The sequence below is a fragment of the Leucoraja erinacea genome, chromosome 35 (genome assembly GCF_028641065.1).
Source record: "Leucoraja erinacea ecotype New England chromosome 35, Leri_hhj_1, whole genome shotgun sequence".
Lineage (NCBI taxonomy): Eukaryota > Metazoa > Chordata > Chondrichthyes > Rajiformes > Rajidae > Leucoraja > Leucoraja erinaceus.
The window spans coordinates 14,017,193-14,043,413 of record NC_073411.1 but is presented as its reverse complement, the minus strand read 5'-3'; the positions used below and the strand labels follow the sequence as shown (position 1 = coordinate 14,043,413).

The 26,221-nt window shown below is 42.8% G+C and overlaps 1 protein-coding gene across 1 annotated transcript in view; it reads left to right on the top strand.

Annotated features, from left to right (window-relative positions):
• LOC129713363 (myoferlin-like) overlaps positions 1–25,269 on the top strand; it is a 55,306-nt gene extending 30,037 nt beyond the window's left edge. Inside the window, exons 31-53 of the mRNA XM_055662363.1 lie at positions 926–1,003; positions 1,518–1,699; positions 3,559–3,717; positions 5,351–5,452; positions 6,221–6,382; positions 7,927–8,080; positions 8,760–8,812; positions 9,888–9,941; positions 10,507–10,605; positions 11,809–11,937; positions 12,084–12,239; positions 13,339–13,430; positions 13,681–13,851; positions 14,834–14,982; positions 15,305–15,444; positions 15,872–15,960; positions 17,045–17,140; positions 17,538–17,679; positions 18,801–18,900; positions 21,034–21,227; positions 21,699–21,808; positions 22,762–22,909; positions 24,717–25,269. Coding sequence (XP_055518338.1) covers positions 926–1,003; positions 1,518–1,699; positions 3,559–3,717; positions 5,351–5,452; positions 6,221–6,382; positions 7,927–8,080; positions 8,760–8,812; positions 9,888–9,941; positions 10,507–10,605; positions 11,809–11,937; positions 12,084–12,239; positions 13,339–13,430; positions 13,681–13,851; positions 14,834–14,982; positions 15,305–15,444; positions 15,872–15,960; positions 17,045–17,140; positions 17,538–17,679; positions 18,801–18,900; positions 21,034–21,227; positions 21,699–21,808; positions 22,762–22,909; positions 24,717–24,773 — 2,816 coding nt within the window. The 3' untranslated portion in view covers positions 24,774–25,269. The remainder of the gene's footprint in view (positions 1–925; positions 1,004–1,517; positions 1,700–3,558; positions 3,718–5,350; positions 5,453–6,220; positions 6,383–7,926; positions 8,081–8,759; positions 8,813–9,887; positions 9,942–10,506; positions 10,606–11,808; positions 11,938–12,083; positions 12,240–13,338; positions 13,431–13,680; positions 13,852–14,833; positions 14,983–15,304; positions 15,445–15,871; positions 15,961–17,044; positions 17,141–17,537; positions 17,680–18,800; positions 18,901–21,033; positions 21,228–21,698; positions 21,809–22,761; positions 22,910–24,716) is intronic.
• Positions 25,270–26,221: the final 952 nt, after the last annotated feature.

Sequence of the window (26,221 nt, the reverse complement as noted above, 5' to 3'; positions counted from 1 at the left end):
CCCCACAACGAAGGCTGTTAAGATCATTATTACTGTGTGTAAAGTGACTGCCATTTCCTGCCCTGCACCTTTATATCAGTTTGTTGACTATGAAAAATGTTACCATAGCTAGAGTTTGTAAAGGGCCTGTCCCACTTACGCAACTTTTTCGATGACTGCCGGCACCAGTCATAGGTCGCTGAAAAATGTCAACATGTTGAAAATTCAGTGGCGACCAGAAAGACGTTACGACTCTTTTGGTGACAAGGTCTCACGACCATACAGGCGACGACCATACAGGCGACCCCTGGCAACATGACCCCTGGTGACACCCGTGACATATTGCCAGGGGTCGCCTGTATGGTCGTGCGTAGTCTCCTAGTCACCCAAAGAGTCATAGTGTCTTTCTGGTCGCCGCTGAATTTTCAACATGTTGGAAATTGTCAGCGACCTATGACTGGTGCCGGCAGTCGCTGAAAAAGTCGCGTAAGTGGGACAGGCCCTTTAAAGTGACTATGGAAATGTAAATCATGTTCCTTTAAAAAAAAAATACAAAAAGCTCTTGCCTATTTATCTCTTTGCTTGGGTCTAAAGCGTAGTATTATCCCCAAGACTGATCCGAAGGCTGAGTGGGGAGGTCAGTTTCTTCGGGCAGTGATGAAATTCCTTCTGTCTTGAACCAATACAAAAAAGCAGGGGCAGAGTTGGTCAAACATTAAGTTACATTTTTGCACAGATCTTTTAAAATTAATTGAGCAGAAATTGACAATTATTTGTAATGTACTGCTTGGATGGGGCAACGAGTCTCAGAGCAATGTACATCACAAGCATTACCAAAGTTTCCTCAAATTCAGTAGATTTTGGGGGTAGAAATGATTGCTTCACTGTGACGGGGAGAACCCAAATGATCCTCCTGACCAGTGTTATTTTCTGTCTTTTCGTGCAGCTCCTCTGGCTTTCCAGTTACGTGGCTACATCTATCAAGCAAGAGGTTTGCTTCCCACTGACAGGAGCAGCTTTGCAGGTTAGGACATTAATACGAAATGCAGAGTAGCAACTATTGAATTGGAGGCGTAGTTATATCATTTGAGAGAGAGAGAGAGAGAGAGAGAGAGAGAGAGAGAGCATGCATGTGCGTGCCATTTATGGTCTGTTATTTGCACTTTATCAGTTTATTTATTCATGTGTGTATATATTTATATAATGGTATATGGACACACTGATCTGTTCTGTAGTCATGCCTACTATGTTCTGTTGTGCTGAAGCAAAGCAAGAATTTCATTGTCAGGGACGCATGACAATAAACTCTCTTGAATCTTGGTAACACAGGGAATTGTCTACTTTATATGTTTTAACAGAACATGTACATTCCGGCACATACCTCTCTGTGTGTTTTTAAAAGAAAATACCAGGCACATCTTCTTTAATCTTTCCTCCTCTCGTTGTCTAGTTAGGCCCTCTACTATCTGATATTCCCAACCTGGAAAGTGGACTCTGACTATCCACCCTACTGGGTTTGAATTTGAATTTTGTTTCAGATCCTTATGTCCAGATGTCATTCTTGTACCAGAGCAGAAAGACAGATGCTATCAAAGGGACAGTGAATCCAACCTGGGACCAAACGTTGATAGTTGAGGACATTGAAATCTATGGCAACATCAGGGAACTAGTGGAAAACCCACCATACATCATGCTGGAGATGTTTGACAGTAATCGTGTGGTAAGCTACATTTTTTAAGAATTTGAAAATGATTCTATGTTTTGACTCGGCAGGTCAGGCAGCATCCGTGGAGAACTTGGATAGGTGATGTTACGGGTCGAAACTCTTCCTCGGGGTTGTCCTGCTGAGTTATTCCAGCATTTTGTGTCATTCCTTGGTAAACCAGCATTTTTGTGATAGAAAGGAACTGCAGATGCTGGTTGATACCAAAGGTAGTCACATGGTGCTGGAGTAACTCAGCGGGTCAGGCAGCATCTCTGGACCGAAGAAGGGTTCCGACCCGAAACGTCACCTATCCTTTTTCTCCAGAGATGCTGCCTGACCCACAGAGTTACTCCAGCACCTTGTGTCTATCCACAGTTTCTTGTTTTTGTATCTTAACTGATGCCACTACTTTAGACCCCAGTTCCAATGGTTAGAAAAATCACCCTATTCACATGTGCTGACAGATCTACTGCAGAGTGGGCCTGCATCAGGTTGACAGATGCAATGCCGTGTAATTGTTGCAGAATCACACCAACCATAACAGATGGGTTACTAAAGGTAGACACTACCCACAGTTGCATGAGGCACTCTGTAAATAGTATGGTGTTGACTGAAGATTTGAGTTGGTGTGCCTCAGTCTTCTGACTTCTTACTCCCTTGCACTAACTGTAGTAAATGTTGATTAAAGCCAAATGATCAGCAAAATGGATAATAAAGAAAAGTTCCCCAGTCATGCATTTGTGATTTGCTTCACCTTTTGGGCATTTCAGATCCATTTCAGCTCACACGGCTGTGTAATTCTAATATATGTTCTTGCCAGTTGTGTAGTTCCAGTCCGCGCAAGGCAGTTACACAGTCGGACCCATGCCCAGTAATTGCAGCTTGCATGTCCATGTAATTTTATTAATTGACTATTCCTAACTGGGAAAAATGGTAACTTTGCCCCTCCACCACTGGAAAGAATAACTTAAGCTAATTATGACCCTCTGTGTGAAAAAGTTACTTTTATAACAACTAAACCAGGTTCGCTTCTTAATAAACAGACACCTCACAAACTGTTTGGTAGACCAGTTCAAAACTTTACTTAACATCGGCCGATGGAAGGGAGGGAGAACTCCAGTCAAGTGACCAACACAGACACTTGACTGTGCTCAGCCACCTTCTCTGAACAACAGAATTACATTGCCTTAAATAGGGTTTTTTTTTGTCCCCTTAACACTTCCACAGACATTAATCATGTCAGAGGTACAGGAAAAGGTTTCCACAGATTGCATCACATCAAAGGCCTTTTGTTTACATGGTACAAGATATACTAAAAACATTGACCATTTGCCTTATCTCCAAATAGACCACCCTAGCTCTGTTCGCTGCTTCCTCTGTCATTTGGTCCCTCATAAACATAGGTCATTTGTTTACAAAGATGTGACTGTCTATTTCTCTCTTCCTTTATTGCCTCCTCCCCCATAAACATTGGTCATTTGGTTTATGGCATCTTACTTTCAAAGATATCTCTCTAGCTCCTTCACTTGGGAGACAATGTTATCTCACACACCCCGCAACCTGAGGAAAGCCTAATTTGACACTAAATATAAGCTGTAAGCTAGCCCAGAAGCCAATTTAATATCTTCTTATATTTTTAACTAAAACTCGGCTTCATCATGTGTATGGTTGTGTGGAGTCTCAACCTTGGGCTTCTATTTGATTGGAATAACAGGAGCTGAGCAACAAAAACGGTAGAAGCCATTTGCCCCAATGTGGCTGAACAGGCCCTTTGGCAGAGTAATCCGTAATTTGTCTCTATCCCAGTTGGTGACTGATTTATAATGTGCTTATCATTAAAGAGCTGTATTGATATTGGTTTGATTTTTCTCTAGAGCAAGCATGAATATATGGGCGGGACCCTGTGCTTCCCAACTGTGACGATGGATTCTTCTTCGCAGTACGTTCCCATGCTCCGTTGGTACCCAGCCTTCAAAGGAGAGAGGTTTAGTGGCGAACTCCTTATTTCCTGCGAGCTATTTCTGAAACAGAAAGTAATTGGTGTTTTTGTGTTTACAAAAGTGCAAATGTAACATGTAACCCGAAAAGTTGTATCGAGAAGCAGAAACAGCTGAAAAGTTTTCTTTGCACAGATAAGATAAAGGATTTAATAAAATTATAAGGACATCCGATAGATTAGATAGGATATTAAGTTTACTGCCGGTAACGTGGGTGTAAGGTATTTGGGAGATTTTTAAAAGATGAGTTGCTATGATCGGAAATGCACTGCTTACAGGAGTATTGGAACATATTTGACTGAGCTCAAGGTGAATGGAGAGGGAGCATGGTGAAGTGGTCTAATGTTGTGGATCAGTCCCCACCATACTAAATGGCTTGATAGGCTCAATGGGCCAAATGGCCGCCTCCTATGTTTGATTCCTAGATAACGTAATTTGATTAATACTTGAAGGGGATAAAGCATTCACAGTTATCAGGAAACAAGGGAAATTGCTCCAACTGAAAGGCCCAGAGATCTGGCAAGCACATTGTTTCCTTTCAGTGTTTCGTTTAATTTAGTTTGGAAATACTGTGTGTGAGAAAGCTGGTTGCAAAGTTAATGGTGCACGATGACTTAGGGCAACTTGAATGGCAGTGCAAATGCACCAAGCTTTGGAATAGGTAGCTGATTCATTGAGTTGCTTCACTCTGCTTGGCTGTAGACCTGTGGGATAGTGTGATGGAGATCCAACCAGCGTGTAGTAAGTTTAAGTTTGAACGTAAACATCCTCACTGACCCCCAGAACTGACCAACCCCAGCTTTCACAGATGGCTGCTACATTGACCCTTGCTCCCTGGGGGAGCCCCTCCCTCATTAACACACAATCTCACGCTGGCCCTCCAGATACGCACATCATTGCCTTCGACCTAAAAGAAGTGAAACTGCAGGGAACTGCAATATTGTGTTGGTACCACCACCGTGACTCCATTTATGCCCCCACCCTACCTCGGCAAGGCCAGCAGCATAATCTAGGATGAGTTGCACCCTGGCCACTCCCTCTTCTCCCCTCTCAGGCAAAAGGTATAGAAGTGTGAAAACGCACACCTCCAGAATCAGTTTCTTCCCAGCAGTTATCAGTCATCTGAATCATCCCACCACAACCAGAGAGCAGTGCTAACTACTATCTACCTCATTGTTGACCCTCAGACTATCCTTGATCAGACTCTGCTGGCTTTACCTTGCACTAAACGTTATTCCCTTATCATGTATCTATACACTATAAATGGCTCGATTATAATCATGTTCCATCTTTCATGCTGAGTGGTCAGCACACAACAAAAGGTTTTCACTGCACCTTGGTGTATGTGACAATACACTAAACTGTACAGTCCCTGTTGGGCAGGCATCCCTGATGTACAGTAAGCAGCTGATTCAACCAAGGAAATTATAACGAATAGAGGTTGCAGGAACTTAAAGTAGAAATCCATATATGCTGAAAGTCTGGATAAAATCGGAATATATGTGGATACTCAGGTGAACTGATAGTTTCTGTGGAGGGAGAAAAGCCATCAGACTCTATTTTCTCATCACTGATGCAGCCTGACCTGCTGAGCATCTGTAGCGTTTTATGTGGCGAGAGTTTACAGTTGCAATGGTTCTTGTGAGATTGGGATGTTTTCCTGTTGCAGGATGAGGATCAGGACGTGCCCCCACGGCCTCCCTTGAAGGATTCTGACACATATATGGTGCCTCCGGGAATTCGACCACAGCTACAGATGACCATGATTGAGGTGAGCTTGCCTAGCTTGTACCATGTGCTTTCTCCCCTCCTATACAGTGGTGCAGCGGGTTGAGTTGCTGCCTTAGGGCGTCAGACACCCGGGTTCGATCCTGACTATGGGTGCTTGTCTGTACTGAGTTTGTACATTCTCCCCATGACCTGTGTTGGCTTTCTCTAGGGTCTCTGGTTTCCTCCCACACTCCAAAGGCATACAAGCTTGTATGTTAATTGGCTTGGTGCAATTGTAAATTGTCTTTGTGTGTGTAGTATTAGTGTGCGGGGATTGTTGGTCGGCGTGGACTCGGTGGGACAAAGAGCCTGTTACCGCTCTGTATCTCTAAACTACAAAAGTAAACTACTCCCAAAGCTACATTCTAAATGCTTGTGGTCTCTGTGCTGTGCTGCCCCACTCCTCTCCCACCCCATCTCAGCTTCTATCCACTTTGCTCATCTTCCTCTATTATCACCCATCCCCTCCCAAAGCCAAGCACCTGTGCCCCCCTTCCCCAGCTTATACCATCCCCTGCAATCCCATCCACCACACATGGGGGCTAAATGCCTCATGATAGCATTTTGTGAAGAGTAGGAAATGTCTCTACATTTCCTGGCCAGTTTTCATCTCTCGACCAACATAAAATATTTAGTTTTCATAATTTATTTACAAGAGCTTGCAGTGTAGACTGATTGCTGTTATTCCTATGTTGCAATAGAAACATTTAGTTGGCACGTGTTGAGATTGCACAAGTCTCTCTAGTACCTTTTCTGATTTGTTGCTCAGGTTCTGGCCTGGGGATTGAGAAACCTGAAAAACTACAACATGCTGAGAGTGACGACCCCAAGCCTGGTAGTGGAGTGCAGCGGAGAAATGATCCAAACTCCACCCATCAAAAACTACAGGAAGAATCCAAACTTTCCCAGCTCCATCTTTTTCATCACAGTGGTTGGTCCAAGTGTTAATTCTCTTTCTAATGTTCCCAGCATAAAAACAACTCGATCAACTGCATATTTTGGATTTTTGCGTTGGCATCTTATGATTAAAACATTTTTTTTCACTGGTTTTAAATATAATTCTGCATACCCATGCCCACCTCCTTTCCCCTAAATTTGCAAACTCCATGTGCTGACTGCGTGCTACTTCACACCCAGGAGGGGACCATGGCGAGTACAATCCTGTCTTCACTTGAAATTCAGATGGAGTGATTTTGCGCAAGACCTCCTGAGTGCTAATCTTTAATTCTGGCAAGTTTACCCCCACACCAACCCAGGGATCAACAGTTTGTGATCAGGAATAATGATCTGTGCAATTCTTCATTAGCACGCATGAGATGGGCCAAAGGGCCTGATTTTTAATATTTCCAGTAATTTTCAAACCTTTCTTTGGTCTCCCTTACCGTCTGAAACTGTGAAACCATGCACTCTTAGTATTCCATCATTACAGATGTTCCTAAATATTGAATTTCCATTTAAAAAATCTTCATCCCTCTGGCTTTTTTTGTGTTTCAGTAATGGTGACTGGTCTTGTTACTTGTTCATAACATCATGTTTCAACCAGTTTCCATTAGTTTGATAATAACCTGTGACGGTACTTTCATTGGTATAGTAAAGGGGCTGTGTAAAACGTATAACAGAAAGCACCTGATAAATGACCCCGCTAAGTTGAAAGTATCAAAAGAGATGGGAAACTTTCTCAGATATCCCAACCCTTAAAGAAGGACAGTAAACTTGCTGCCCAACCTCCAGTCTGCCAGCCGTCTGGTCATTTCCACTGCATGGGAATAACAAACCTGTCATAACAGTAGTGACGAAAGAAAATGTTGGAAATAGCCAGGAGGTCAGGCCTCCGATCTGAAAGGTAAAATCTTGCTCTCTCTACACAGTTGCTGTCTTACCCTGAATTTTTACATCATTTTATATTTTATTTTGGTTTCCAATGTCTGCAGTTGTTTGTGTTCTGACTACCAAGGGAGTAGCACAAATCACCTAGCTAGAGAATTATTGAGATGTTCTATGGCAAACTGGAGCTTCCTTATTGTGGGGCTGATATTCACAGTGTGAATTGGATGGACCTAGATCTCAAAATCTTGATCTTGTGAAGAGAAGATGTTTGAATTAGTGAGCTGCTTACTTACCTACATGTCACAAAACACTCAGGTAATTGGCCATTGCTAACTGCCCTTTAAGAAACACCTTCTCTACACCAGATGTTGATGAGCTGCCCCCTTAAATATCACAGCCATGTGCTAAAAGTACTTGCTTATTGCAGCTGGGTAGTGATTTCCAATATTTAGATCCAGGAAAAGCGATGATACGTTTCCAAGTTAGGACAGTGCAATGCAGAGGGGAATCTGCAGTTGACAATTATTCCACATGTTTACAACCATTGACTTTCTAACTGGGAGACATCATAGGTTTGATGTCAACTGTCAAAGTAGCTCAGAAGTGATTCAGAAGCGAAACTGATTTATGATCATCACCTTGCGTCAGTTTCTACCTGTAGATCCTTTCTTCAGTCCTCCCATTGTGCTAAAAGTGATGGATTATCGACCATTTGGATACAGACCAGTGGTGGGACAGAGCACGGTGAAATCACTCGACGAGTTCATCATTGACCCTTTTGCTGGGTCAGCCAACAGCGAAGGTAATACTTTATCTTCCACTTTCTCAATCCCCATTCAAGCTGTAGCAAACTACACATACCAATGCCACAATGTGCCTCATTTGAACCCATTCATTTGTCCCATCAAACTCCCCTGCTCTGGGCAAAAGACTCGATCTATTCCTCTCATGATTTTATACACCTCTATAAGATCACCTCTCATCCTCTTGCGTTCCATGGAATAGAGACCAGCGTACTCAACCTCTCTCTGTAGCTCACACCCACTAGTCCTGGCAACATCCTTGTAAATCTTTTCTGAACCCTTTCAAGCTTGACAATATCTTTCCTGTAACATGATGCCCAGAAATGAACACAATATTCTAAATACGGATCAATTAACCAACAAACCCGCACGTCTTTGGGATTTGGGAAGAAAACAAGAGCACCTGGAGGAACTTCCCGCAGTCACAGGGAGAATGTACAAATCCCAGACTGACAGCAACCGAGGTCAGTATCGAACCCGGGTCTCGGGCACTGTGAGGCAGCAGCTCCACCAGCTGCCCACTTAGCCTTGGGTGAAGTGTGAAGATCAGTATCACAGTGGGCAGTGTAATACTCCAACAAACTACTGGGAGCTGGAAACACAACATGTGTTCTGTGACGTTGTATTTAAAATTGAGCTATATATGTTTTAATGGAATTACATCCTTTTCTTCCTAAGATCCTACTCTAACTACTACTGCAAGTTTTCATGTTGAAACACCTAACATTGAGGTAAGACACTGTATTTACAAATACTGGAAACTATACTAAGACCATAAGACAGGAGCAGAATTAGGCCATTTGGCCCATTGACCTACTGTCATTCGATCATGGCTGATCTATTTTTCTCTCTCAATCCCATTCCCCGTAACCTTTGACTCCCTTACCAAGCAAGAACCTATCAATCTCCGCTTTAAAAATACCAATGTATTCGCCTACACAGCTGTCTGTGGCAATAATTTCACAGGTTTACCAACCGCTGGCTAAAGAAATTCCTCCTCGTCTCCAAACTAATATTGCATCATTGTATCGTGAGGCTGTGCCCCGTGGTTCTATACTCTCCCTTTACTGTAAACATTCTTCCCACTCCATCTAGGCCCTTCATTATTCAGCAATTTTCAATGAGATCCCCTCTCATTCTTCTGAACTCTGACAAATACTGACCCAGAGCCATCAAATGTTCCTCATACCCAATCTTCCATGGGACCATTTTCCTAAACCTCCAATGGACCCTCACCAACGCCAGCACTTCCCAAAACTGTTCACAATACTCCAAATGTGGCATCACCAGCGTCTCATAAAACCTCCGCTTGTGAATAATGGATAATTATTGAATGTCCAATTTTTCCAAATGTCACAACCTTTGATAGAGAAAGAAGAGCTAATTGCTGGAAGTTCAACAGCTCTAAGGTGATAAAGGAGTTGTGAAGACTTGTTGTAATTCTATGTGGATAATTAGGAATCTCACTCAATTTAAAAACGTGAAAATAATCAGATGCAGCCTGACACGCTTGGTGATTTTAGCAATTTGCACTTTTCTTTCAGATGCCCAATAGTTTACAGGATTTTTCTCATGTATTATATGATGTTTTATGTTTCTTAATAGTGTGTAGGATTGGGATTAAATAGAGGAAGGAAAATATCTTAAGAGAACAGTAAAAATACAACTCCACCACTGAATTTGCGGCAACTGAGCCTAGGGTGCCAGGAAACCGGTGGTGGACCTGTGCTGTAGTGAGTTGAATGATAAAATTGTCAGATGTGGCATGCACATTTTAATCTGAGTTGAAGCTGCACTGTCTTTCAGAGTTCAGAAACAGAGGAAGTAACATTGGAACGGGAAGCCCCTGAAGGAGAATTGGTGAGTCTAGAATAGAAATGGTGCTGGTTTCTCCAGGGTAGGATCCTGCTGCTAAAAATATACTTCACAGCTGCTTCCAGATCTTCCACTAACTTTGCAACTCTCCTGGAGATCTCCCCATTCTTGAGATTTGAGTTGCTGCTGGCGTCTCCAGGACGAACTAATCCTATGGTCGTGCATTCCAAATTCTCACTCAAGTCTCTTGAGTGAAGTGGTTTCTTTGGAGTCATTTGAGGCGATTGGCTGAAGGGGAGATGCAGGATCACTATTGCCCTGGAATCGCTGGAATGCATCATCTCAAAGGGTAGTGAGAACCAATCGTCTCAAAATGGAGTTGTAAAAGCACTTGAAGGAAAAGCTTTGTGCAAGGAGATGAATTGGATTAATTGGATAGCTCTTGCAAAGTACCTGTATAGCTACAGTGGGCCAAATGGCCTGCCTGTGCATTGTATGAATCTGTGACTAGAATCTTGTGGCTTTATAAGTACCAACTTTGGCCCAGCTTCAGAAATATGTTCCATAAAATCAATACTGATATTATATTTCTGTTTTGTATTTTTTCAAGGAAGATGATGCCATTGATTGGTGGTCTAAATTCTACGCCTCATCTGGGGAGCATAATGAGTTTTCAGACTACCTGCAACAGGGATACGATATATTACGGGTAAAGTGTGTTACCCCTGGATACCTTCTTCCTGACCACCTGTCACTGGGCATTTATCATCGGTCGATTCACTTAACCACCTCTGATACACCCATCACTCTTGTATCGGTTGATCTACATGCCTCACGGTCCAGCAAAGCATCAACTTCAAAGCTTTTGTCCTTGGTTTCAAATTCCTCATTGCCTTTGATTCTCCTCCTTCTCCATCTCAGCAACTGCCCAGTAATTCTGCAGTCCAATTCAGAGCTCTGTGCATTCCCTCATAAAGCAGGCTCCCAGTGTGCCAAGCTCTGAAATTCACCTCACTGTATAACTCCATCATCTTGGATAGTTTTTTTTTTTTTAAGTATCCAAAGCAAAACATAAAGTTCTGGAGGAACTCTGTAGGTCAGGCAGCATCTATGGAGGGAACGGACATTTTGGGTCAGGACTAATATTTTGAGTAAGCCCTAGAATACCAGTATTTACGATTCAAATGTGCTATACACCCATCACCCTTTTTGTGAAAATGTTACCCCTCGGATTCCTATTAAATCCTTCCCCCTTCACCTTGTACCTATGTCCGCTGGTCCTCGATTCCCCTACTATGGGAAAAAGAATCTGTGCGTCTACCCGATCTATTCCTCTCATGATTTTATACACCTCTATAAGATCACCCCTCATCCACCTGCGCTCTCAGTAATAGAGACCCAGCCTACTCAACCTCTCCCTATAGCTCAGACCCTCTAGTCCTGGCAACATCCTCGTAAATCTTCTCTGAACCCTTTCAAGCTTGACAATATCTTTCCTGTAACATGGTGCCCGGAACTGAACACTATATTCTAAATGCAGTCTCAACAACATCTTATACAACTGCAACATGACCTCCCAATTTCTATACTCAATACTCTGAGTGATGAAGTCCCATGCACCAAAAACCTTTTTGACCACCTTATCTACCTGCAGCTCGACCTTCAAGGAAGCATGCACCTGTACTCCAAGGTGCCTCTGCTCTACAACACTTCCCTGTCCCTCCTCCCTTCCAGCTTTCTCCCTCCACCACAATCAGTCTGAAGAAGGAGCCTGACCCGAAACATCACCTATCCATGTTCTCCAGAGATGCTGCCTGACCTGCTGAATTACTCCAGCACTTTTTTTTGTAAACCAGCATCTGGAGTTCCTTGTATTCCCGTTAATTTCCTCCTTGCTTTTTCTCTGGCACAGGTGTATCCAAGTGCGCTGGAAGATGTGCCGCAATTCCAGGGCCTTCAAGATTTCTGCCACACCTTCAAACTCTACCGGGGAAAAGCATATGGTGATACAGAGGATCCATTAATAGTGGGAGAATTTAAGGTAATTGACACAAGGCATTCATCTATATTGGTTTAGTCCAGAGAAATTTAGTCCCTCAGCTCACGAGCTTTTCCATCATTGCTTGTTCATAATTCATGTTTTTTTTTTTTTGCCATTCTGGTTTGACGTTTAATGTTTATTTTCAGGGTTCATTTCGAATTTATCCTCTTCCAGAAGACCTTTTAAAGCCTCAACCCCCGTCCCAGTTCCGCCAGTTGCCTTCTAGTGAACCCCAAGAGTGTCTAGTGAGAGTTTACATCATTCGAGCTCTCAGCCTCCAGCCTAGGGATCGGAATGGAACGGTATGTGTTTGCTGTTTTCAAAAATTTGAAAAATCTGGGAGTGAGTAGGTAAGAATTGGTAGAAATCTACAATGGGCCCATCGGCCCTTAAAAGAGGATATACTGATGAGCATTCTACATTTCTATTGTTTTGTTTCACAATTGGTTGTGGTCTACATGGCACTGCCTAAAGGGCAGCGTGAATACATTTGCTTCCACCTTCCAGAAGGAAATTAAACTAACTATTGGAAATAAAAATGTACAAGAATGGAGTAATGGCCATATTATTTCCTCCCAACCCCACCGTGTCTGGACTCCCAGCCTCAGGAAATTGTCTGTCAACACCTGGTCGTCAGTTCATCTTAGGTTCTTGGGTGACGTAATGAGATCATCTCTCATTCTTTGAAACTCTTGCGTATGGTACTCAATTTCTCCTCATAAGACAACCACCTTCAAGTAAAAGCTAAAGCAAAATACTCCAGGTGCTGTAAATCTGTAAGAAGAAAATACTAGAAATATATCCTGAAAGAGTTTGTAGTTGGAGAAAAAGTTAAGGTTTAAGGTGGAGATCACACTCAGGCCAAATGTTTGTTTCCCTGAGGCCATGTGTCTGTGGAGCTCTTCCACAAATGGCAATGGAAGCGCTCTTTGAATATTTTAATGCAAGAGGCAGATAGATTCCTGTAGTAATGAGCTAAAAGGTTACTGTCATTGAATGTTCATTCCTTATGGCTATGACCTCATTTAATGACAGAACAGACTAGAGAGACCAGGTGGCCTCTTACTGCTCCTATTTTGTAAATTTATAATTAATGGCCTGTTTTCAAGAGATGCTGCATGGCCCGTTACTCTTGCACTTTGTGCCTCCATCAATGTAAAGCACTTTGGTCAGCGAGAGTTGTTTTATTAAATGTGCTATAGAAATAAAAGTGACGACTTGACTTTGTGTCTATCTGCAAGTTGTTACTGGTGATTTTAAACTTTGCAGGCTCAAGTACTGGGAACTGTAGTAATGTGGTTTTAGTAGTTTAAGGAACTATGGAACATCAAGGCAGCGCTTAGCATGAACAGGCCATCAGACGTATTGTTAATTCATTGACTATAACTATTCTTTTGATAGTGTGACTCCTACATTAAGATCTCAATTGGAAAAGTCTTAATTGATGATCGAGAGCGTTATGTTCCGAACAACACCAACCCTGTGTTTGGCAGGTAAGCTGCTTCTTAGATTTAAATTTGGTGTAGTGCAGTGAATTTACTTTGAATAATCAAACTGAAAAAGGGGCAATAATGTCTCCTTTGTTACTTGCTATTTCTCCTCTTGGTTTACAACCTACCTTGAGAATGGCAGTATTACTTGTCAGGTGTAGAGAGAAACTGACCTGCAGGAGGAGGAAGCACCTTGGGCTCAGGGAATTTATTCAAACAAAAATGTTTCCAATGGTATAATTTCTTTTCGCAGAATGTTTCAACTTTATACCACCATCCCACTGAATAAAGATCTCAAAGTTGAGGTGTATGACTACGATATGGTCACTCAGGATGACAAAATTGGGGAGACGGTTATTGATTTGGAAAACAGGTTCCTGTCACGTTATGGAGCACACTGTGGCCTGCCCCGAACATACTGCATGTAAGTTGATGCAAACCTGGACTCCTCGGGATAAACGTCATCTTTGCAGAATAATATTAACTCGGGCAGGATCTTGTTGAATGGCACTGGGGCTGGAACGCCTATTCCTGCTCCTTTTTTTTCAATATTCTATGTTATGGGAAGAACCTTAGTTTTGTGCAATTGGGCCAAACGGCCTTGCAAGCGGAGTTGATGCTAAGAGCTGACTTGTGGTTAAGGAAGGTGGGGCCAATGTGTTGGGGCCATAGAGGCTGCTCTGCCCACAGTGAACATGGAACATAGAATAATTCAGCCCAGTGATGGGCCCTTTGGTCCAACATGTCTACGCCAAACATGATGCCGTTAAATTAATCTCCTCTGCCTGCATGTGATCCATATTCCTCCATTCCTTGCATTCTCATGTGCCTATTTAAAAGCCTCTTAAATGCCACTATTGCACCCACCTGTGTGTGTGTTTTTGTATGTGGTGCGTTGTGTCTGCGTGTTTGTGTTGTGTGTGCATTGCCCCATGCATCTCCTTTACATTTTGTTCCTGTCACCTTCATAAGATCATAAGTGATAGGAGCAGAATGAGGCCATTCGGCCCATCAAGTCTACTCTGCCATTCAATCATGGCTGATCTATCTCTCCCTCCTAACCTCATTCTCCTGCCTTCTCCCCATAACCTCTGACACCCGTACTAATCATGAATCTATCTATCTCTGCCTTAAATATATCCACTAACTTGGCTCCATCGCATTTAAAGCTGTTTAGCGTCTATCCATTAACTATACACTTTCCCCTAACATTTGATCTCTCAAAGTGCAACAGCTCACACTTGCTCAGATTAAACTCCACCTGAGGAGAGGGGCTGAAAGTACTGGGGAGATTTACTTCTCTTCTCTGCCTGCTATGAAGCTGGTTGAGAGTGAGTGGAGGAATGTAAACTAATTCTCAGGCACATGGAGAATAAAGGTTCTGTATTTGGTATATTTCCCTGCAGAAGTGGCCCCACTCAATGGAGAGATCAGCTCAAGCCGACAGAACTGCTGAACAACCTGAGCAAACTGAAGAACTACGATCTGCCTGTAATTCAGAACTCAGGCAGGAGGTTTAACATTGGAGAGAAAGAGTTCCTGCTGGAGGACTTTGGTAAGGTGCGGGTGCATGCGGAGTAGGCGTAGAATCAGGGGTTGTATTGGTCAGGATAGGCTATGGGATGATGAGAACAATAATTATGCAACATACTCACTGGAGCTGAATGGCAAGTTCTGAAACTAATCCTTTGGCTATGTCCTGATCTTTCTTATGTTGACTTAATATGATGATGGCTGATGGAATCCTTTGTCTTGACTGCACTTTTCTTCTCCATCTCCATAATCCCCTCTTCCCAATGATGCATTTTGTTGTTACCGTCAGTTTCTAGGTCTGTCTGTCACCCTAACTGATCGCACTCTTCTTTCTTGCTGTCCAGAAGTGAAGAAGGTTCCATACGCCTCCCTGGGCCCCCCAGAAGAGCGCCTTGCGCTGCATATTCTGCGACTGCAGAATCTTGTGCCTGAACACGTGGAGACAAGGACTTTGTTCAGTAGCGCTCAGCCAGGAATCGAGCAGGTGAACTCTATGATGTTATAAGCATTCTTTCTGGTGCAATACTAATGTTCTTGGGCCATTCCTTCTCTCAGATTCTCAGCATAGTACAGGGCTTTGAGAATCTCATAGAATTTGTACAATTTGGGACGTTGAGTCCTACTTGGACAACTGTTGGGGCTCTGTGCACAGTTCTGGCCTTTCAGTTATAGAAAGGATATAGTAGCACTGACAAAGATGTTGGGGAAAGATTTACGATGCTACTAACAAAACTGACTTTATTGCTCTCAGGAAGAATTGAACAATCTAAGCCACTTTTCTGTGGAAGTTTAGGGAGGAGCTAATGGAGATCTTGAAGGCTAATCTAAAGCAGAGGAGGAATGTATGATTCTTAGATTATAATACTATGAGAAATCACACACACAGAAGCTTAACTTAATTTCTTGTGCAGGGGAAATTACAGATGTGGATTGACATCTTTCCCAAAGATCTGGGACCTCCCGGTCCAGCCTTCAATATCACCCCACGGGCTCCTATGAGGTGAGTGCAGATGCCATCCCGGTAAACTATCTATGAGCCAACTCATAAAATAATCCACAAATAAATGTAAATTAATTCCAAGACCCTGCATTTTCAGCTTTGTTTATTGCGGAGACCCCGGGAAGCTACATTGCACCCCCTTTTTTTAGTTTCAGTTTAGTTTATTGTCACGTGGCCGAGGTACAGTGAAAATCTTTTGTTGCGTGTTATCCAGTTAGCGGAAAGACAATACATGATTACCCTTGTCTTCTATACTGCCTGTACTTGGGTAATTGACTTTGCCACATACCTCATCACCTCCTCAATCCCCATCCCAACCTTGCCCCTTTTCTCCCATCTTCCTGTCCACCTATCGTGATAAATGTTCTTGGAATGACAATCAAAAAACAAATCTCTGGATTCTGGAAATCTAAAATTAAGCCAGAAACTGTTGGAAATGTGCAGTAGATCAGGCTGTATCTTGAGGGAAGAGAAACTGAGTTACATGTGTCAGGTTGAAGACCCTTGGTCAAATGGAGTTTGAATGCAAGACCTCGACCTGAGAATATTCCCAGCGTTTCCAGCTTACCTGCTGGGTATTCCCAGTGTTTGTTTTTGTTTTAGATATTTTGGGGGGATTTGCTGAACTGGCAGCCAAGCAAAGCACTGGTCATTCCAGATGTGGAAGACAGAGCCGGAACAACTCAGCGGGTCCGTTGCAGGTGGCCATATGAACCTGGTTCAGTTTACTACATACATCCTGCCCCCATTTTCTCTCCTTTCTCGGTTTCTCTACATTTTGCATATGGGTCTCAGTCCCTCATTTTGCTGGATTACTTTAGCCTTGCTGTCCGAAAGGCAAACGTGCAAAGCACAGGCTAGGATTGGAACTAGAAACCCATTCTTAAGCCCCATCTCTCCCTGCCCTCACTCCACAATTGCTTTGTGCAGCTCAGACCACAATGTTAATTCAATAAAAGTCATTGGCACCCCTCATTGATAGACTTGGTCACTGCTTAACTGTTATAATATCCTGTCTCTTGTCCTTCTCGGCTTGGCCACATTGCCTGGATCTTTTCTAATGAGTTTCCTTTGTCATTTTCAGGTATGTCCTCCGCTGTATTGTCTGGAACACAAATGATGTTCTTCTGCAGGAGACCAGTGTCATGGGAGAGAAGATGAGTGACATCTATGTTAAAGGGTAAGAAGAATGTCCATTAGTTGACATTTCCTTCTCATCTTAATCCTATGCCCTCTCGTTCTTGATTCCCCTATCCTGGGAAAAAGACTGCTCAGTCACCCTGTGTATGTTCCTCATGATTTATACACCTCAATGAGATCACCTCTTAGCCTTCTACCTGCCAAAGAATGAAGCCTGCCTGCTTACCCTCTCTCTATAGCCCTTGAGTTCTGGCATCATCCCTGGAAATATTCTCTGTGCTATTTCCAGATAATATGGCTTTGTATTACTGAAAACATAATATGGGTGCTCTAGAAAGGCAATCATTTCCCCTCTCCCTCCCGTAACACAGGTGTAAGCTACAGATCACAACTATCTAAAGGGTGAATAATTATCATCTGCTGTTTTCTTTCCCTAGCTGGATGGCTGGATTGGAGGATAACACGCAGAAAACCGATGTCCATTACAGGTCTCTGGATGGAGAGGGTAACTTTAACTGGAGATTTATTTTCCCGTTTGAATATTTAAAAGTGGAACGAGTCCTTGTCATCAGCAAAAAGGTAGGGACCGAGTAATAGTGGAATCATTGTAGGACCTTTACATGCAGTATATTGGAGTTTTCAGAAAGCATTTGACAGGGTGCCACATCAAAAGCCATTGCACAAGCTGGCAGTTCATGGTCCTGGGAAAGTGTGTTAGCATGGACTGAAGATTTGCTACTGCATAGACACAGAATTTAATTAAATGGGTCCTCAGGCTTGTAGGATGCAACTCTTAGAATGGCCTAATGCTCAGTTCTTGCCCATCAAATGTTTTTGGAAGGAGAAGGAATTAAGATCTGTAGGGAACTGGCAAAGAAGAGGAGATGAAGCCTGGGTGTGATCATAGTGAATGGCATGGCAGACATGCATAGCCTACTCCTCCTGCTTTCATGTGCTCTTGTATCCCTTACAAGAATCATTCTACAGAAAATGTAATGTGAGATAATTTCATTGTAAAGAATCTCAATGGATTAGCCTTTCTATTAATTCCTAATGTATAGGATTCCGATATGCCAAACTCTTTATTAATTCCATCCACAAAATCTTAACAGATTAAACTTCTTCTCATCTACTGCCAGTGCATCAATTCTAGTTTACTAAATTATTCTCATTCCACCTCTACCTATTGATTTCCACTGCTCAACCAATGCTCTATGATTAAAGTAGCTATTTTTTCCCAATAACCCTTTCTGGCTTAATCCCTCCCTTCACCACCTCCAGTTTAAATTCCATTTGGAATATTTTGGAGGACCAAGAAACCAAGAAACCAAGAACAAGAACCAAGTCCATATTACAAGCGGAGGCCTTAAATGGGAAGAGTTAACACATTGAGACAGAGTCTTTGTAAATGTCGTTAATTTTAATACATTTTGGAGATGGGGAAATTGATTACTGTCTCATTTAATGTATTTCAGTGAATCTCCTGTCTTATAGTCATATAGTCGTAGAGTACAGAAATGGACCCTGCAGCCCACCACATCTATATATATGATGATGATTGTAAAATTGGTGATTTTATTGAAATACTAAGTGATTTAATCTGTCCATCAGAAAAAGATGCTGCACACCTACTTACTTGTTTTAGTTTTAGTAATGTTTTAGTAAAAAATGATTTTGAGGGAATTTTCTGCTTCTTTTAGAATTTTATTTGGAACCTGGATGAGATGGAAGTGAAAATACCTCCTATACTAACCATCCAGCTTTGGGACAATGATAAGTTCTCCCTTGATGATTATTTAGGTAAAATTTCATAGACTCTATAGATTAAACAACTTATATATGTCATTTGCGGGATATGGCATAATTGATACGTTCAGCATTTATCACCCATCCATAGTTGCCTATGTGCAGGTATTCTTTTTTGAACTGTAGTCTTACGTTGCTCTTGTAAGAAAATTCCAGTATTTAAACGCAGAAATTAAAGATTGACAGGATATTTCCAAATCAAGAGCGTATGAGACTTGGAGGGTGTATGTGTCTTGAGTTTATCTTTCCCACCGGTAGAGGTATGGGTTTGGAGCATGTATTAAAGGACTACCTTGTACGTATCGAGGACATTTCTTCATGGTGAGCTGAGGTGTAACCATGGGAGTGGTGGGAATACTCTGAAATTGTGCACCAATTAAAATTGAATCTGAATCTGAATCTGAAATCATGTACTCACTGGGCCACTTGGCCTCCTATCTCAAAAACCTATGAGAGAAATAAAGAGGACATGTCAGAAAAGTGTAATGGAGGGCATGGTACACTGAGTTACACTGTCTTCGTTTGGAAAATGTTAGTTGACTGAACATAAATTGAATGTAAACTCAGCTCAGTTGAGTAATCAATACTTCTTGATGCTTCCATCAACTGATCAATATTGCAAAGATGAGCTTCAGATGAGATTGCCATATACACTAGGGTGCAATGAAATTCCTTATTTACATGCTCTCAGAGAGCACAGTACACATACAACAATCAGTATAACGACAAGTGCAATAGGATGGTGCAAGATTTTACTGCAATCCAAATAGTGCAAAAATAAAAATTCAGGTACAATAACTGAATGAGCTAAGAGTAACGCTGAAGGGCACAAGCATTGAGAGCCAGGCTGCAGGAAATATGACCAATTTAAAACAAAGATCTGATCAAGTGGTCTAGAAGCCAGTTGCAGTTGGAGGCCCCAAGGCCAGGGACCAGGAGGTTAGAGATAAATATATACGGTATTACGATTTTGGAAGCTGAGCTATAGTCAATATGGTATATATAGGTGTGCATATTGTCCAGGTGATCCAGATCTGAATCTAATGCAAGAGATATGGCATTCTTTTTAGCCCTACTTTTCCTGTACCCAAATCACAGGAAGTTTAGATTGTCCATGAGACTGGCCCAGACGATGGCCATCCCCAATCTTATCATTATGGTTGATATTGGAGCTACTGGGCTTTAGTCATTGAGACATGTTACTTTACTTGAAGGTTTCTTTGAAGCTAATGAAGATAGTAGACTGTTTACGTGAGAAGATGAAGGATCTGTGACTCCCACAATATGGCAATGTACTGTGAAGATGTTGATGAAAGCTGTGGCCAGTTGATTGGTGCACAATTGCAGAATCTCATTTTATTCCAAATGGCCGGGTCTTACTTAATGTTTGAAGCGTTGAATAATCTTGTTCTGACTGAGGGCAGAGAAATATTTCCAAGAATAACAGTTTCTTGGTGACAATTGAAAGAGACCAGTGGTGAATTGTAGTCCCGTAGGCAGTGGAACACAGTGAGGAAATGGCAGATAGAGAGAGCCTTGTGTCCCGTCATTGTGGAGAGGGGCCACAGATACAAACAGCCAAGTCCTGAATCTATCAAAGTGACAGACCCACTTTCCCACCTCCATGTAGGGGAATTATAGGCGGCTCCCTATATTTCTGTGTGGAAATTGTGGATGCAGATACAAACCTCACCATATTGTGCGAGTCGCAGACCTACAAGCCTTCATAGATTCCAGGTGCTGATACATATGTTAATGTATTGGGCAATCACAGGCACAGGTTTGCATCCTAACATCATGTGAGGTAATTGCAGATGAAGCCTTGCCTCGCATGGTTGCTCACTGAGTTTCATTGTGGATGTTGCCTCCACTACTTCACCTATCCATGTTCTCCAGTGATGCTGCCTGACCCACTGAGTTACTCCAGTACTTGTGTCCTTTTATGTATTGTAGGGAATTCTACCCCGGCTAGATTCAGCAAAGCCAGCATGTTTCCCCAGCTCACCCAGCCCTCTAATTTGTTCGTAAGATCTCTGATCAGCTCTCTTATCTCACCCCTGTGGAATGAAGGTCTTAATTAATAAGTCCTTGCTCCAGATTTGATTGTTGTGTTGTCTGTGTTGGCAGGTTTCCTTGAGCTTAACCTGAATGCTTTACGAAGTCCAACAAAATGGGCGGATCAATGCACCTTAAACAAGTTCTTTAAGAAGGAAGGCTCTACAAAAGGCAAATTGCAAAAGCTGGTTTCACTGTTCAAGCAAAAGCGTGTTAAGGGCTGGTGGCCATGTATTTCATACAAAGAAGGCAAAGAGGTTTTAACAGTAAGATCAAGTTATTTCTTCAAGTCTGTCTGTATTTCTCCATGTAAAGAGGTTGATATAGAATAGAATAATGCAACACAGGACCTTCAGCCCACAATATCTGTGCTAAACATGATCGCGAGTTACAGGGGCGGAAAACCCGGGGCGGGCCAGAGTCCTTTTATAATTTTATATGTTTCTATAAGATTTCCCCCTCATCCTTCTAAACTCCAGTGAATACAAGCCGTCTTTTCAATCTTTCCTCATATGACAGTGCCACCATCCCAGGGATCGATCTCGTGAACCTAGTTGTGATAGTAATGCACGTCCGTTTCTCAGTTTAACACATGGGCATGAAATGTGGGCACATGGTGCTGCCAACAGCCTCCCACATGAAGGTATGTGGGTGCCTGCGCCCAGGGGCATCAAACTGCCCCAGTAAGCAGCGAGGGACATTCCTTTCGGCCTCTCACTGTAATTTGTTCTGCTTAGGGTAAAATCGAGTTGACCTTGGAACTGGTGACAGAATTTGAAGCTGAGGAGCGGCCAGCTGGAAAAGGGAGAGAAGAACCCAATATGAACCCCAAACTGGACCCACCAAAGTATGTTTGCAGAAATTAATGCACTCTGCTGCTTTTGATGTCAATTCTGCAAAATATGCCCTTTCGTGAAAATATTTTTTGGCCCGTCATTTAACAAGATCAGAGCACAGATCTGAACAAACCAGGACACATCGATTAAGTTATTGTACAGGCAAAGTGCAACATTTCACATTGTATTTGTTCATTGGTATTTTGTGCTTCCAGTTAGCTTTTGTAGCTCATTTCATTTTCATTTAGATGGATTTAGCCTGTTACTTAAATTCCAACTTGAATAAGTTAAAATTACAACCTGGGTATGTTCGAGAAAAGAGCAGATTCTTGGATGATGGACAATGCATGATGGTGTTGCAGTGACAGATTTGTCGAGGTCTGCTTGGGTATAAAATTGGAACTAGACCTGATCTAACCTGAGCCTGAGTTTCCCCCGCAACGTGACTCTGTCATAATTCCACTACATGCCAGGTTGTACGTACATTTCCTTCAACAGATGTTGCCTCGCCCCTGGGAGTTCCTCCAGCAGTTTGTTTTTTTGCATGTTCTTATTTAATAAATAACTGGCACTTGTTAGTTTAAAAAAAAACTCAGTGCTGGAGTAACTCGAGCCACTTCTCTGGAGAACATGGATAGGTGACATCTTGAGTCGAGACCTTCCACACTGAAGTTACCTGCTGAGTTACTTCAGTCCTTTTCGTCTTTTTTGTAAACCAGCAAATTCAGTTCCTTGCGCTTACAGGCACATGTTAGTAAGTAGTTTTATTTGCTCACATAGTTTAGGCACAAAATGCTGGAGTAACTCAGCGGGGCAGGCAGCATCTCTGGTAGAAGGAATGGATGACTTTTCAGGTCGAGACCCTTCTTCCAGCATTTGCAGTTCTTCCCTGGCATAAAGATTACGTATTTAAGCAAATGTTTGCCCATTCTCCAGTTCACCCATTGTCCTTCCTGTTCTGCAGCCGGCCAGACACTTCGTTCTTGTGGTTCCAGTCTCCCCTGAAGGGGTTGAAGCATATTGTTTGGCGCAAGTACAAGTGGTGGGTTATCTGTGCATTGCTGTTGTTGGTGCCCATTATACTCCTCGTGTCTATCCTCAATGCAATACCTGTAAGTATACCGTGCTATCTGAAGTGTAAACTGAAGGAAAGCTCCCGACAAACAGTGACCCACATAATGGTGGCACAGGGATGCAGCGGTTGAGTTGATGCCTTACAGCGCCAAAGACCCGGGTTCGATCCTGACCTCGGGTGCTGTCTGTACGGAGTTGTGGCCACGTGGGTTTTCTCTGGGGGCTCCGGTTTCCTCCCACATCCCAAAGACGTGCAGCTTTGTTTCATTTCACTGCACGTCTCGTATGTGTATGTGACGAATAACTTGACTTGAAGTTTAATTGGCCTCTGTAAATTGTCCCTAGTGTGTGGGATAGAATTAGTGTACAGGCAATCACTGGTCAGCATGGACTCGGTGGGCCGAAGGGCCTGTTTCCACACTATATTTCTCAACTCTAAATAATATGCATTTCAACTATACCAAGGCATTCTAGAACTACCAAGCAAAACAACCATAAAATTGTCAAAAAAATTATGAAAGTTATCCTCCTTGTTCAGGATGCACTCCAAGCCCTGCAAGGCCCACAGGTTCCAGACGGCTACCTGTCTGCTCGTGGACAGTGTGTAGTTGCTCATGATGGGCCCTGAGGCACAAACATTACCTTGGAAAGGGGGTGGGGTGGATGGTCAGCTTAGATAGATTCCCCCCACCTTCGATGGCTTAACACCAGACCTGCAAATGGCCACTGTGACCATGTCCAGAGGTCTCCTGAATGAATGAATGCCGCCCCCCCCCCCCCCCCCCCCCCTCCCCTCCCCTGCACTGGCTGACCAAAGATCAGGAGTGTGGGACCATCCTGCACCTTCTGAGTGTTTGACAGGATAGTGCTGAAGGACACCACTTTGTTTCTAACCTGTGCTGTCCATACACTGGGAACTTTTGATGCTATAAAGGGAAGGTACTTTAGTTCATTGATTCCTTAACAATAAATTGTGCAAGTATATAAGTGCATATGGTCAGGAGATGATTCATGCTCTATAAGAATAGAACAATTATCTTCCCCTAACAATATCTTTCTTTGAGAAAGTTTAAGGCTTCTCTCCATTAGTTTTGGCATGCAGACCGATTTAATTCAAAAAATGCTCATTGTTAAATTTGATGAGTTGTCTTTTCTATTTTGTGATGCTTTATCTGAAAAGTTGCACTAACGATGTTGTTACAAGTTCAAACTGAGGTGTGTGAAAGTAATTTGACAGAAGAGCTCTCACACTAACAAGTGAAAACTTGCTGTCTAATGTTAAACTTTATTACATGGTCTTAGTTTGTCGACTCTCCACTTTCATTGATGTTTCATGAATGAAATGCCTGGTCCCTGCTTATACCAATCAGGCACAATAATTGGTCACAGTGCTCCTGGGCGAGGGAAAGGGATTGGAGGTCTGCAAAACCCCAATGGCTTTCCAATAGTTGGACAGTTCAGTGTGAATGCCATCCCATTGCTCTATCCAAATACGCGCACACACACACACCGCTACGATCAGCTGCTCACACACCATCGTTGTGCATCACACTATGAGGTTTTGAAGGGCTACCCATGCTGATGGAACATCAGGAGCTGTGGTAGCAAGACTTCAAGGGGAACTAAACTAGAAACATGTCAGGGGTGTTCCTGCTGATTACTGTGGAGAACCACTTGCAGCTGATCTGGCCAAGACCCAGTTAGCTGATCAGTCTGTTGAGATTCATCTAATGCTTCCTGCAGGCAGTTCACTGCTTAAACTGGTGAATGAAGCAAACACGACCACCATGTAATAAACTGGGGTTTATTTTATTTCTCTTTTCCTTGAATTTGTTTTTTTAACAGAACACTATAGCAAAATTTTTGTTGCAGTCCACTAGATTTCATGGGAAGAAAAAGTGACAAGGAGGCACGCAAGGTAGAAGGCCAGGCCAGTCACGGGGTGAGCGGCTGGGCCTGCAAGGAGCAACAACCCAGCAGGATGCCTCCAGCGTGTTGCTTCCCTTCATTACCTTTGCTGTTGGCCATGGATGGAAAAACAGTTGGGTGTGAGAGAGACAGGACTTGAGGGTTCACAGTCTAAACCCTGGTTTGTGCAGATTTCAAAGGGAATCATCACCCAGCTGAGGCCAGGACATTGCTCCTTCCAAGGTCGATACCAGACTACCTGCTGAAGAGTTCGATTACAGCAAGTTTAACACCTGTTCTACACTTCATATTTCAAATGTTTCCACGCCAGCACTTTCCACAAATGCTCCATTTACTTGCTACTTTTTTTGCAAAAAGTGTTTTTAAAAAGGGACTTCAGTCCCCCAAAGCCTTTGATGAATTAACCTATAAATTATTTTGTATTGTTAAATATATATCCAGCCAGTGTAAATAAAACCCAAATGTACTCTGCTTAATATTGGTTTTATATGCGACGCTAAAGGAGAGATTAGAGCGGAGACTAGAATCTGATTGAGGTCTTTGAAAATGTTCTCTAGTGGTGGGAGACAGACGGTGGGCCCCAATGCAGGAGTTGTGTTGAATATAGTGGTTTTGATTGTTTGCCTTTCTGTTTAAGAGGCTTTTAGATAAGCAGAGCCGTGCAGGCAGATGAGAACAGTTCAGCTCAGCATCATGTCTGGCAGTGTTGGCTAAAGGCCCTGTTCTGCTGTATTATGTGGTCAACTTTATTCACAAAACTCTTATCCAGCCCGTGTAGTATACACCAGTCCCAGAAGGGCTCCAGTGGGCACAGCTTGCAGTGACCACCCTGCCAGCAACAGAAGCTTGTTACATAGAAACATAGAAATTAGGTGCAGGAGTAGGCCATTCGGCCCTTCGAGCCTGCACCACCATTCAATATGATCATGGCTGATCATCCAACTCGGTATCCTGTACCTGCCTTCTCTCCATACCCCTGATCCCTCTAACAAGGGCCCACATCTAACTCCCTCTTAAATATAGCCAATGAACTGGCCTCAACTACCTTCTGTGGCAGAGAGTTCCAGAGATTCACCACTCTCTGTGTGAAAAGGGCCAGGTATTGGTTTATCTTCCAAACCTGTGACTGGGCACCTTGATGGAGCAAACTGATGGGAGGATTTCCCCAGCTGATTGCAGCTGTCCTGGTGGACTCTATGCACAGCAGAGGGAGTCTGACTAATCATAGCCTCTTCTATACCAGAGTGAGTTTAGTGTGAAGGACCAGGTCATTTACATTTAGATGTGCCTCCTTCAGTAACATCCCTAATTCCAATCTGTGTGAAGTCACTTGGTAAAATTAAACAGCTAATACATAAACATAAAAGAAACTTAGGCTTCATATCAATTTCCACATGTTCTGTTTAATTATATTTAAACAG